The sequence below is a fragment of the Ictalurus punctatus genome, chromosome 16 (assembly GCF_001660625.3).
Source record: "Ictalurus punctatus breed USDA103 chromosome 16, Coco_2.0, whole genome shotgun sequence".
Classification (NCBI taxonomy): Eukaryota; Metazoa; Chordata; class Actinopteri; order Siluriformes; family Ictaluridae; genus Ictalurus; species Ictalurus punctatus.
This window is the reverse complement of record NC_030431.2, coordinates 19,831,648-19,846,260: the sequence shown is the minus strand read 5'-3', so window position 1 is coordinate 19,846,260 and position 14,613 is coordinate 19,831,648. Positions and strand designations below refer to the sequence as shown.

At 38.6% G+C, this 14,613-nt stretch overlaps 1 protein-coding gene across 2 annotated transcripts in view; it reads right to left on the bottom strand.

Moving 5' to 3' along the window:
• Positions 1–200: 200 nt before the first annotated feature.
• plppr1 (phospholipid phosphatase related 1) overlaps positions 201–14,613 on the bottom strand; it is a 44,656-nt gene continuing 30,243 nt past the window's right edge. The window contains exons 3-9 of one of the 2 annotated variants that reach the window (XR_008398152.1): positions 11,334–11,522; positions 7,662–7,794; positions 5,857–6,107; positions 3,492–3,668; positions 3,111–3,242; positions 1,007–2,362; positions 201–906 (exon numbers count right to left, since the gene is read on the bottom strand). Coding sequence is in view for 1 of the 2 variants with exons in the window: in XM_017488299.3 (XP_017343788.1) it covers positions 874–906; positions 3,111–3,242; positions 3,492–3,668; positions 5,857–6,107; positions 7,662–7,794; positions 11,334–11,522 (915 nt within the window). In the remaining variant the exon portion in view is untranslated. The remainder of the gene's footprint in view (positions 907–1,006; positions 2,363–3,110; positions 3,243–3,491; positions 3,669–5,856; positions 6,108–7,661; positions 7,795–11,333; positions 11,523–14,613) is intronic. The other variant, XM_017488299.3, reaches the window with a different exon arrangement.

The following is a 14,613-nucleotide window of genomic DNA, read 5'->3' as shown; positions in this document are numbered from 1 at the left end:
GGTTTTTTTTCCCCCCATATCAGATCCATAAGATTAGAGTTGTTATTGCAATTTGTAACTCAGACAATTTTGTCATATTGAGGGCAAACATTTACCTAACAAAAGGCAATAAAAATGAAGAGGGCCAACACTAATATCAAACCGATTTATGCACCGATATCTACTTCAAAAATGATCTTCAAAACTCAAGTAGTCCAAGATTTCAACTACAGACTATTTATTTGACAGACAAATCAAAAAATATATTTGGCATTTCAAAAGAAACCTTAAAAGGAAAGCAATACACAAGAATGAAACATGTCATCAAATGTCTGTGTACTTTCATGCAGTGGTAATGACATTTTAAAGATGCCACTGGGGGGGGACTGCTTTTTCACAACTCATTGTGTATCTTTATATTACATCAAAAAAATAAGAATACCAAAAACATTCCTGGAGAAACAGCAGGCAATGTTGATCAAGAATGCTTTATACAGATAAAAATAATACAAAAAAGATGATCTTTGTCAAAAAATCGACATGGAAAAAAAATAAGCATAAAATAATTCTTTGTACAAATACCACATAACATTGATAGTTGAGTAACATCATATATAGACTCGATTTGACTTTGTGATGTAGAACATGATGAGGAAGGTGTACTCCTGATGTTGAGTCAGAAATAACATAGGACATAAGGATAAGCTACAGCACTGTGTTTTACAAAATGTACAAAACATTTGCCTCTAACTTGGTCCAACATAATACTATTTTCTTTGATTTTTTTAATTATTGGTAGTATTTTATTTTTTTTTACAGTATGCAACAGTACAAAACATCTGGTGCCTAGAAGTGTTGAGGTGAAGTGAAGGTGACTCTGTGTCGGCCCCGTAGTCAAGTCACTTCAGTCATGGACGCTGAATGGTTCTGAAAGAAAAAAGGAAAAAAAGAAAAAAAAATGATAGAGTGAGACACATCAAGGACAAAGTTTCATTTGGTGTAGAACATTCGACTAAATGTCTCTTACATTCTCCTTCTATCCTTGATAAAACATCAATCAGAAGAAAAGGAATATGTAATGAGAAGAGAAAGCGATATGTCGTCGTCTGCATCCCCATTTCTTCTTGAATCACACATTTCATCCATCTTGCTTGTCCTGATAAGAGCCACTGACAGCATGGTGGACCGTCCCACACAGTGCTTACCGCACATGTCCAATTTCATTTCACTGGGCATTTCCCGTAACGGCTGGTCCCAAAGTGCGCAAGGATGATGAGCTTGTGTCCTTCAGCATTTGACAAAAGTGCGAAGAAATCTCACTTTGTGTCAGAACAGCGTGGCTGTTTTGCTCGCTCACTCTCAGCACAGCTATCTGCTTGGATTTCCTCTACTGCATCAATTCAGAGAAGAAGGATTATATTTCCTGGTTGTAGATCATAAAAATGGCCCCATGAGTGTTGTAAACTGCTGTAGTTTAGCAATTTAGCAGATACACACTGGGGTAGCTGTGCTTTACAGCAGCATGATTAATATCATATATTGTGATTTAAACTGCAACGCTACTGAACTCTTGATTCTGATTGGTCAGAAAGTATTGATTAATTTTCTATAACAACAGCTCGGAGAGTAGATCTGGCTGTAAGGTTGATGTTAATGTCCTCATTCTAATATATTATTGTTTCCATAGTAGTAACATCTTCACAGATTTGTATGGCTGACACGCCACATAAACGCATTAAAAACACCTGTAGTTGTTGAAATGGTGAAGTTTTCTGTTAATGTAATGAAAAATCCACCATACAAATCCCTGAGTAAAACACTAATATAAAAAAAACAATAGCTACAGTTTTACAGCCATAGTTACTTTCTGAGCTGCTGTTATAGAAAATTAATCAACACCATCTAACAAATCAGAATCAAGCACTTTAGAGTATTGTGGTTTGTCCCAAAATGTCTAATTTCTTACATATTTATCACAATACAAATATTATATATTGACATCACTCATCCCATCTACAGCAGAATGCTGAGACTTAAGCAGCACAACATTATTTGTTGTGCATTTTGCAATACCCTACTCATAATACGCCCATTGTAATATTAATGCACGTTTGCCTCGCACCTCCTGGGGTTGGGGGTTCTAATCCAGCCTCTGCCCTGTGTGCCCAGAGTTTGCATGTTTCCCTCGTGCTTTAGGGGTTTCCTCCGGGTACTCCAGTTTCCTCTCCCAGTCCAAACACATGTGTTGTAGGCTGATTGGCATTTCCAAATCGTCAGTGAATGCATATGCGATTGTGTGCTGTGATGGTACGACACCCCCTCCAGGGTGCCCCCCACCTTGTGTCCAGAGTTCCCTGAGGTGGACTCCAGGCTCCCTGTGACCCTATGTAGGATAAGTGGAATGGGAATTTGATGAATGGATTGATGGATGGATGATGGATGTGCTATCCCAGGAGTTAAGGGTAGCTTCGTGCCAAGAATCCTATAAAATCCCATAACAGTGAACAAATGAAATCTACTGGAGTAAAAACACAGGTGAATTACAAAATGTTCAAATTAAATGTCGCTCTGTGTCTTCTTAAGTGTGTATACAGCAATATATTAACCGAGTCTGACAGGGATTGATAGCAGCACTGTCAGCTCAGGAAAAAATACAGCGCTGACCCATAACACTTCCTGCAAAAAAAGAAAAAAAAGAAACCTAAACTAGACCATAACAAATAGCAGCCTGGAGTGCTGTTTAACAGGTAGAATAAGTGTCACGTGAAATAAAATACATTTTACATAATATATTTTGACATAGAGCCAAATATCGATTTACTTTCACTCTGGCATGAATTTAGCCAGATGAATCTTGCAACCTAGAGCCATTTATTGCATATAAATCCTTCATAACGTGACATATGAAATATAACCTCGTAATGAGCATGTCAAAAAATGCCTCCGGCACGCTCCCTGCTTCATACTGAGCCTGCGTATCAATCATGAATCATGCATAGAAGATGAATGTGGAGGAATCAACGCAAGGTTCACCCATGCAGCAATAGCTAAGACAAATGTTTGTATTGTTACAAACATCAATTACACCTCTATTCGTATGAAGATGGTGATGATGGCGGTGAAGGTTCTACCTGTGCACTGAGGGTCTCCAGTGGGCTCTCCACACGGGGGAACGTCATGAGCGGGAGGCCACGATATTCCTCCGTCTTCCGTTTGGTAGGAGTCGAGTGAACACCTTTAAAGTTATTTACCACACACAGTCCCTGCAATGCAAAACATTGATTGAACGTGATGCCTTATTCATATTTAGCTATTTGGGACATTTGTTTTCAACAACAATGATAAATGACTATTCTCCGTCACTACGTGCAGCATTATAGTATAAGCAGATACATAAAACACATCAAAAGTTCATCAGGACTGTTTGTATTACATAAATCATCAGCCAACTATGCAGAATTGTGAAAAGGCTAGTCATGAATTAAGTGTGCACCAAAAACACCAAAACTGACCAAAAACAGAGCGATGGAGGCTCCCAGGATGAAGCCAGCAACCACATCCGAGCAGTGATTACGGTATTCGGACACCCGCTTCAGTCCGGTGAGGAACGCAGCACACAGCGTCCCTAAACACAGCACAGGCTTTGCCAGACGACTGCTCTTCGTCCTGATCGTGCTCGTGATGTACATCTGAAACACACATTCACGTACAGAAACACAGACACGAAGACACATGCACCATGGAGGATTCTCTCGCTGTGTAAGTGCATACAGCCTGAAGAGATTATGTTCAATTATGTGAGAGCAAATAAAACAAATTTGTATTTCCAGATGGAGATTCACAGCACAGCATTTTAATCCAGGTCTTGCAGAGTCATTTCTTCTATGAATTGTAAATTAAGATTGCTATGGATTTCCACCCCATACAGAAATCTGATCTATGAACATATGTCCATATATCCGAGAAAGGTTTTCATACATGTTACAGGTCCTTTGATGTTGTCCTTGGTTCTTTTGGGACTTCCTGGATGATCTTGGAGGTGGTACACTACAAATGCGATGTTGTCATGCATCCTAGACCACCTATGGATGTTTATACCTGTTTATACCCTGTTTATACCTGTACTTGGTGCTGTGCAATTACAGATGACCCAGGAAGCATCTTAATGCCATGTGTAAACAGGGCCTTTAAGCTCTCTGCAGGTTGGGCTAAAGAAGCAATTATCATCATGTCTTGTTTTTCAAGCTTTGATAAAAACATGCTGTTAGATGTTTAAACAGTCTTACTGTAATAAAGGTTTTTATGAAATTCCTGAAAGTAAGACAACACAAAAGACAAAGTAGTTACTGCATAAACAACATTAACTGCAAACACCTCTGTATTGGTTAATTTATGTGCACGCACAATAAGCTCAGTGTGTCTCTCTTTTCTCTTTATAGATGCCGTTATTAAACGATTCCCTGCAACCACCCATGGTCAACTTGGCATAGCAATTAATTGCCAAACAATAGTAAAGTCAATAGTTTTAGTCAATACTATTGATTAAAATTTGATTGCTTTTGTTCTTTGATCCAGTATCTAATGTGCCTGTTGAAGATAACTGTTTGTTCCCTACTTTATGATGCAGTAACTAATATTTTTGAGTCGTACTGAATTAATTGTATGTTTCCAATAAATAACTGCAAAATAAATAATGTCTTTTGTATATACACAAACTACATTATATATAATATCCATCCATCCATCCATCCATCCATCCATATATATATATATGAATAAAACATACATCAATCATTTACTGTTTATGACATCCATATATGCACCTCTTTCCTCCTGCCATATGTTGGCATATATGCATTAACAATATATGTTTTATATATAAAAATAAATAAAACTACCTACATGTTCCATATTTGAAAAGGACCCATTTCAAATATGTTTCTATATTTGGTACATATGTAAATGTGTTATATACTGTGTATAAGTGAAATTCTTATATGCAAATATATTGCATGTATTGGAAATTCATATATGTCTATATATCACATTTCCGTATGGGACAGCACTGATGCTTGCAGGGAAAAAACAAAAAACAAACAAACAAAAAATGCCAAGATAAACAGGCAACACTTCACAGAGGATTGAGCTTCTAGCAAGGAAAGGTTCAAATATCACTTCAGAGATATGGAATTGTCAGATGAGCAAGATTATATCAAATATAATCCTGCATTATATCCTAAATGGCAATTTGCAGTTCGGAATGACGTCTTTTTTGACCGTGGCACGTTAGACAGATGAATTGGGAATACAGACGCCCTCATGTACGTATTTAGTTATCAACCAGCTTGACAGCTATCTCAGATGAGTGAGGTATATTTTTTCTCTCAAACTGCAAACTGTACAGTCAGTGTTTTAGATTTAACAATGTCTGCATGTTGATTAATTAATCCTAGTATAACACATTTAAAGGTAAGAAGTTTCGGTTTATTTATTTCTAGTGATGTGCGCAGCCATGCTGATTTGATGTAAACAGGGAAGGAACTCCGACTTCCCACTTCTGCACTAAGTCAAATGCAGCAAACGTCCTGACCGTTAAAAAGCGCTGCCAGTGTAGAATCCTACCATGAATGTTAGATAAATGTCTCCTTCCAAAAATGCAACCAAACCAACATGTTAAATAACGACACTTTTTAAACCAGTTCATTCATCATGATAAGTTGTTACTATAGCAGTGGAAACTACTGTCAGAGCTGCTGTTAGAGAAAATTAATCAAAACCTTCTGATGAAACAGATTTCAGAATTCAATAGCACTGTGCTATAAATAAAAGTATGACTAATGAGCCACACACTACAAGGAGGAAACGTGAGATTCTTACAGTGACATAGACGGCCGAGTAGACGCTAAGTGAGGCGTCTTTGGACGGGAAGGATCTCCTGGCTCGCTCCACCACCACCCGGTTCCCTGTGCAGATGTTGCCATTGGAGATGAACTGGTGGTTGAGGCGGCACTCTGTGCCTGTGTAATTGGGCTGACAGACGGTGAGGAAATACGGTGCCAGGCTGCCCGTCACCACCTGCCCAGCGTTCACAAAGATGTCTGTCGCAAACAGGCCAAACGCGAACACGCCTGTGGTGGGAAAATGCCAGCACATTCATTTAGTCTTGCTGCTATCAATCAGGACTTGACCAACACAGCCAAACAGATTAGAGATTCTTGGAAGCACATATGCAGATCTAGCGTGTCCCCCCCCCCACACACCCCCCCAAACCCTCCCTGGATTTTCTTGTTTCCATTGTAACTAGATTTTGGATTTTATAGTTTCCAATCAGTTGCCATTGTCCCACTGACCAAATTTATACAAGCGACCAATGTAAGCAGGACTGTCAACAAACTTATTCTCTACCATTTACATTATTTTTTGACCTTGTGATATATGACATTATATGACTTCACTCCAGCATGAAACGGTAGATGTGATATAATTGGTGGAGCTTCTCTCTGTCTACAGGCTCCCAACGTGCTAGAAGATAGACGACTGATGACTACGACCACCAGAGAAAAAGAGATATGTGGAGGGGGAGAACGAAACGCTCACACATTCCCCGTATCTATGCGCACAGGGCGAAAAGAATTGAATACAATGGTCCACATCATTGCAATACCAGGCCTCAGTGGACATGATTACCAGAGTCTCTTCTGAAATATGCATCATGGTCAAGTAATATTGTAGGACTAAGCTCTCTCAGCCAGACCTGAGATGGATTTTTTAAGGAGGTGAAGCCACATCAAAAACGCCCAATCAATATTCCTCAAGTAGGAGAAAAATAGACATGCCAGAATATCTTACCAGGATTACACCAATCAGTCATAACAATAAAAAACAGGTGAAGTGAATATCATTGATTAGCCCATTTTAGTGACACCTTTTATAGGGTGGGATATATTAGGCAGAAACTGAACAGTTGATGTGTTGAAAGCAGAAAAACAGGTAAGCGTAAGGATCTGACCGACTTTGACAAGGGCCAAATTGTGATGGCTAAACCACTGGTTCAGAACATCTCCAAAATGGCAGGTCTTGTGGGGTATCCAGGTATCCAGTGGTTAGTGCCTACCGAAAGCGGTCCAAGGAAGGACAACCGGTGAGGCAGCGACAGGGTCATGCCTTACTGATGCGTATGGGGAGTGAAGGCTAGCCTATCTGGTCCGATCCAACAGAAGAGCTACGGTACTGTAGCACAAATTGCTGAAAAAGTTCATGCTGACTACGATAGAAAGAAAATTTACAGGACTTAAAGGATCTGCTGCTAACATCTTGGTGGAGTCCATGTCTCGACAGCTAAGAGCTGTTTTGGCGGCACAAGATGGACCCACACAATATTAGGCGGGTGGGTTTAATGTTATGACTGACTGGTGTATTATGGGGGGCCATTAAGTTCTTATTAATATTGATATTTTCAAAACTTGATGTTGGGAATCAGAGCGATGTTTTGTAAATGGCACCAGTGTAACATCCACTTGTTCTGTAAACTGTCAGAAACACACTCTCCTACTCAGGATTATAAACCAGAGCAACTAGGAAAGGTCATGTCTTCCTGTCATCAGGATGACCAGTGCTTCTCTGCCTCAGGGCGCTTTTTCAATAGGAGCTCATCAAACACTTCCACAAAAGAAGAGGCTCACCGATAAACCTGATGATCCTGCGAATGAGTGGATTCAGGTAGCAGCATTCTCCAGTAACAATCATCTTCTCCTGTGCAATGAGAGCCTCTCTTGTGGATTTCATCATGTACATGGAGATCTCACCAATGAAGATCTGCACACCAGTAAGAATAACAACATGGGTAATCAGTAAAAAAATTTTTTTTACAGTATTTAAATATATATGTGCTTATATTGAATACTGAAATAGTGTACGTCCTCATCTCTAAGTACCTTATCTGTAGAGCATTGGCAATTCCCACAGACAAGATTCAACTCACCTGCTCCCCATTCACACCTGAGACCTTGTAACACTAACAAGTCACATAACACCGGGGAGGGAAAATGGCTAACTGGGCCCAATTTGGACATTTTCACTTAGGGGTGTATTCACTTTTGTTGCTAGCGGTTTAGACATTAATGGCTGTGTGTTGAGTTATTTTGAGGGGACAGCAAATTTACACTGTTACACAAGCTGTACACTCACTACTTTACATTGCAGCAAAGTGTCATTTCTTCAGTGTTGTCACATGAAAAGATATAATCAAATATTTACAAAAATGTGAGGGGTGTACTCGCTTTTGTGAGATACACATTCATCCGAGGATGTTACTATAGAAACAATAACAATAAAATGACAGCATTAATATAAACTTGTGATTTACATTGCAGATGGAACTACCTTCAGAGCTGCTGTTATAGAAAATTAACACAGTCAGCAAATAATTTTTTTTTAAACAACACTCGAATGATTTTTTTTTCTGCCAAATAAGCTGTAAACCTGTATAATGTGTCCTTTCAGTGATTGGACTACTTTTTCAGAGGAATGAATTTGTAGGTTTGACTGCCTCAGAAAAGTAAACAGAATTACCCTAAGGTCTCTCAGGTCTGTCTAATCCTAAATTGAACATTTGAAACTTGTCAGAATATAGTTGCATATTTTAGATTTTTATTCAAAAGTCTGTCCTTACACTTTCATTCCCATTTCATTTAGGTGAGTTTTGAGTAAGCAGGTTTCTGGAAACATTACTTGTGTAAATGGCAAATGGAGATTGGAGGGAAGATAATACAACAGCAGCGACAACAATAAAACAAAATGAATCATATATTATTTATTTTAGAAGTGGAGGCATGACAGCTTCTCAACAATATTACGCCATCTAGCTTATTCTGTTGTACTACTGCACTTTACACAGCTGGATCAGTCACTTTACTCTGGAACTCGTTTTTGCTTCCAGTATTGCTGCTATACCTGTGCTGCTACATTACACGATAACTTAGTTCAAGTTTACAATTTGCAGTCCATGTTCTGTGGATCTATTTTCCTGTGTAGTTATTGTTTTGTTCTGTGTATTTATTGTATTGAACTCGTCTCACACGGTTATGTATTTGCACTTTATGTAGTCTTGCATAGTGTTGTGTGTTGCACTATGGTCCTGAAGAAACGTCATTTCGTTCCAGTGTATACAAGCTAAATAGAGGAATGACAATAAAAACCCACTTGACTTGACGTGTTCTGTACAGTTAGTGTGCACTGCCATTTCCTCTAACGTCATCAGAATTTATTATATTCTGTTATAGCTTTTTTTTTTTTACTATTATTATTTCTTTCTTTTTTAAACAAAAACTAAAAAGTCATTCTAGGATATTGGCTACCAAATAGTCTTCACTGAAAATGTCCAACGATGAAAGATTTGTTTTTGGTTAAAAATTTACACTGGAAACTTTAACCTGTTTCACACAAGGACTTTTCCACTACAAAAATAAAACAAATACATTAAAGAATAAATTTAACTAGATAATAAACAATAAATAATACTAATTTAAAAATATTAAAAGAATTTTTTTTGTATGTGTCTATGTTCACTAACTGAAACTAAAGTTCTGTTGTTGTTTTTTTTTTTTCTTACACTTTTGGCACTACTTACACTTATGAAATACTAGCCCCAGCATTTCCTCATATATTGGATTTCCACAAACCAAATATTTCATCTGACTGTATTCTCAGAATTGTTCACCACATGAAAAGCCTCTCTCTGGAAATGAACAGCAGTTTATCTGAAAGTTATGTTGGCTGATAAAAAGGAAAAGATTTTACAGTCATCATGCTGTAAGTGGCCACTTCTTACGTGAATTTATGCCAAGAGGAATGGAGCAGAAAGTAAGTCCAAGCTTGTGTAGGAAACACCTGCGGGCTCTGCGGGTCAGTTTGGCTTTAATGCATTTTTCATTCCTGAGGGCTGCACACTGAGCTCCTAATGAAAGCTTGTTTCATCAGCTATAAGCTTATCATAGTAAAATAAAAAAGCCTCCAGTCTCTCACAGCTCAGATGATGGGGCACACAGTACATCCCTTTAGCCAGGCCTTTGTGCTGACAAGGGGTGACAAGGACAAGATATGGGTATTAGTTAGGTAAGTAAACACAACAGGGCATGTTGTTATAGAAAAATAATCAATGAGGTGGTGTGAATGTTTTGTTACTCTCATTCTCCAACAATCTGCTAATGAGTACAATTATTTGATTTATTAAAGAATGAAATCATACTTTTTATCTACTTATTTTTACATTTCATGTTGTAACAGCTATAAACAGTTGTTCCTTCATTAAAACACCCTGTCTCAGATTTTTATGTTACAGAGAAACTGGAAAGTTGTCTGAAACAGTGGTCACCAACTCTGTTCCTGGAGCTCTACCTTCCTGAAGACTTTAGCTCCAACCTTAATAGTACCCACCTGACCATCTAATCATTACCTTAAGAAACAGGTGTGTTAGATTTTGCTTGGAGATGAAACCTGCAGGAAGATAGCTCTCGAGGAAGAGAGTTGGTGACCAGTGCTCTAAAGACTTTTCTGTGGTGGAAAAGACTTACTGACGGTTACAAAGCACTGACACTGGACACTCCTTCCATAAATGTTAAATAAACATTTCCTTATAGAAAGCGTCACCATGTCAACAATTATATATCTTTTCTTTATACTGTTTTTTTTTTAGGCTTAGATTATCTGAGTGCTTGTCCTTGTGAATTAGTTGCCACTATATGTATTAACCACTGTTATAGAAAATGAATGAACATCTGACCAATCAAATTTGAGAATTCAACGGCGCTGTAGTATATACACAGATACATCAGCCGTAGTTACAGCTATAGTCAAAAAGTTATAAAGACCAGGATCTAATCATTTACAAATGTATGAATCGATTACAATACCTTAAAATAATCCAATACAAAAATGTATCAATCCATATTATTTATAGCCTCCTAAATCACTTAGTCAGTAATATGCTTAATGTGATTTATTAAAACTGATCTTGACTGTCCAGTGATTAACCAACGGATGTAATTTCACGTTAATGAGATTCACCTTGAGCTACAAAGATTAAAAACCAAAAGGAAAAGTGCAACATGTCCTTGCAATTTTGGCTAATATCCAGCATTACCATATGGATCAGGATTCTGGCCTTCGGTGTGAGGTGCATGCTGTTCCGGCATGCTTACATCTGCAAAAACTGATCACTGAGCGCCCTCTTGTGATGAAATCCTGTAGCACATATGTGAAACCTTTCCAGAAACCCTTACACATGTTTCAGACTCGACTCCCCATGTAATTTAATGCATGTTGAATAAAAATCTAAACAGAAGGATTTTACTCACGACGGCAGTGGGAGCTGCAGCCACCACACAGTAGAGGATGAGCGGAGGGATGAAGCTGTTCTCCTCGCCTCCAGGGTAGGGCTTCATGAGTTCGGTGTCATTGCAGAAGAAGCCCTGGATGTGGATGCCAAATATATCGGTGCACTCAAAGTAGTAAGCCAACATCACCGTGCCTGCCATGATGACCAGCTGGAGAGAAAACACAGCACCAGACATGTCCATTACCTTCAGATCATCATATTAAATCAGCTGGATTTCACCTGCAGTAATCCATCAGTCTTGTCAATTACTGCAGCACTCCTTTTTTTGTTTTATTCCCCCTCCCTTCCCCTTCTTTGCTTTAATTTTTTTTTAAGGTGTTACATAAAAGCTTTGTCTGCAGGCTGCTAAAGGAGGTCACTGTATAAAAAAAGGCCCAAAGCATAAAGCATGGTAAAACAAGGTCATTTTTGTCCAGGGGTGCTGCAGTTACACAATAATGACACTGTATTTCTAAATAAGGGCAGGTACACACCTTGTTTTGGCTAAAATACAGGTCACATTAAATATATTCATGTGTTCCTTTCCACTAGAGCATAAGCATAGTGTAATGTAGTGTAGTGTAGTAATGAATCAATTTTACTCTCAGGTGAATTTTCTGGACACAGATCAAGCCTCATCAAGTTCCATTTCTGTTCCAATGCATTTTTTAGCGCAGCACTTGGCTTCCTCCATGTCCAGAACATCAGCTGTGTGACTGGAGTAATTAACGCCTGTGTTGTGATGCTTTCCTAATAGCATCTGGTGTTTAATGCGTTGTTCAAATGGATCACTGTGTAATTTATATCACACTCTTCCAAACAGTGTTTTAATGACGTCATTAGAAATCAAAGCTACCAATTATTAAACTAGCCTTGAAGTCTTGTAGTAGACTAGACTGGGGGACACAGATTTTGTGTCAGGGCTTTCATATTTGATGAGGATTTTCAACAACCAGAAAACTCCTTACTGACTTTCACAAATAACAAAAGTTAATTCGGTATGTACAGTAGCTATGTTTAAACTCGACGCAATATGAAATTACGTTATAACAAAGTAAGTAAGTAATAGAATTCTACTGCTATAAGTGCCAGTCGTGAAGCAAATTCATAGGTTGCCTATGTACTTCTGCTCAATAGTGGAGGAAACACAGTTTGAAAACTTCCCACCGTATTCTGCTCACTAGGGCTGGGCGATATGACAAAAATAGCATATCATGATGCTTGAGGACATTTCTACGATACACGATGTGCATCACGAGATCATTTAGCTAATAAACTGTCTACAAAACAGTTTCAGGTCCTTTTTTTTTTGTTTATTTTACTACCGAGGTTCACAATGCTTTTTTTAAATGCCTACAAAGGCAAAGATTACGCTTAGGTGTTTGTTTTTTATGTCAAATCAATGGCATCCATTCAGTATGATTTAATTTGTCATTGTTAACAATGTAAAAGAAATAAATAAAATGCATCACCATACCAATGATATCTCAGAAAAGTGTATCATGTAATCAGTAATCATTTATCATGATATATTGATATCACCCAGCCCTACTGCTCACTACTTGTGTCTCAATGGACAAGTAATATTTCATCACTGGCAGCTGAGCACTGCAACATTAGTGCAAACTGCCCAAGCAACAATCTAGACATAAATCAATGAGCCTAGTTAGATAACTGACTTCATCTGTCCATCGGCACACTTTTTCTTTCAGTGGGGGGGGGGGGGGGGGGGGGGGGGGAAGCACCTCATCATCACATTTCTTTATATAATCCCGGTTCAGTAATCCCTGAATGTAATGCTGCATATCTACTGTCAGTTATACTTGCCTTTTTTTAAATTATTTTTTAAACAACCCTCCTGCTAAAAACAAGCAAGTAAAACTCAATTCTAACAATGTCAACAAGAATGCCTCCACCATCACATCATCTAGTCGTCTGGTGTGATCAACCCGATTCACCTTGTTTGGATCAATTCAGACCTGTAGCTAGACGCGCATTCTATCTACAGCAAGCCGTGCTGGACAAAGAGCTTCTTCCCCACAGGCCATTCAGGCCCAGAACCAGGATAACCCCAAGAACTAGACCATGGACTTGTTTGCACAACACCCACACCCCCTATGTTCCTGTTAATATCCACGTATTATACCTCATTTTTACATATTTATTTAAATATGTTAGCTAGTTCACTGCAACTACCTCAGCCTGATGTTGCACAGCATTGTATTGTACATACAACTACACATATGTGAATTTTATTCCACATATAGTCCATACTTTTTCTGCCATCTATCTTTTAGATTATTTTTTTTCCTTTTCTTTTCGGGGGCATGATTGCTTAGTGGTAAGCGCCCTTACCTCGCACCTCCAGGGTTGTGGGTTCGAATCCCACCTCTGCCCTGTGTGTGCATGGAGTTTGCATGTTCTCCCTGTGCTTCAGGGGTTTCCTCCGGGTACTCTGGTTTCCTCCCCCAGTCCAAAGCCATATGTTGTAGGCTGATTGGCATTTCCAAATTGTCCATAGTTTGTGAACGTGTGCAATTGTGCCCTGAAATGGGTTGGCACCCCATACAGGGTGTCCCCTGCCTCCATGGGATAGGCTCCATGTGTATGGTTGTGTGTGTGACCAATAAAATTTTAATTTGAACATTTGAATTCCAAAATCTAAATCAGTTCATCTACTGATTACAATTCCATATAAATCCTACAAACATTCGACCAATCGGTCTTGAGATATTGCACAACTAGAAACTCGGAAAGCATACCCAGACAGACAACCAGAAAACACTACCTACGGAGGCATAAAAAAAAAAAAAAAGCAAGCAAATATCATACAGTATGACGTGGCTAAAATGAGTCTCAGACCTCCTGAAGTATATTGAGCTATCAGATTTAAATTTAGTGCAAAAGTATCTTTGGTGCTTTTACATTTCCATTTTATATGGATAATCCTTATCTGAAAATAATCCTGATACTCAAACTGCATGAAATGATCAAGTGTAAATACTGGACTTTAACTGAACGTATCAAGTCATCTAAACCAATGGCAGTCAAACTAATTTGTAAATCACCAGCCAAAAAAGGAGGAGTTCACTTTGCCTTAAACTGTGCAGGGTAGTGAGTGGATCCAGTGAGTTTCACACATTATTTCAAACAGTGCTGGATTCCTACACAGAAACTAAAATGTGCTGATCACTTTTAGCACTTTCATCCTCAGCAATGTGTCCAGCGAAGCATGGCTGATGAAATAGGCTGACAGGAAG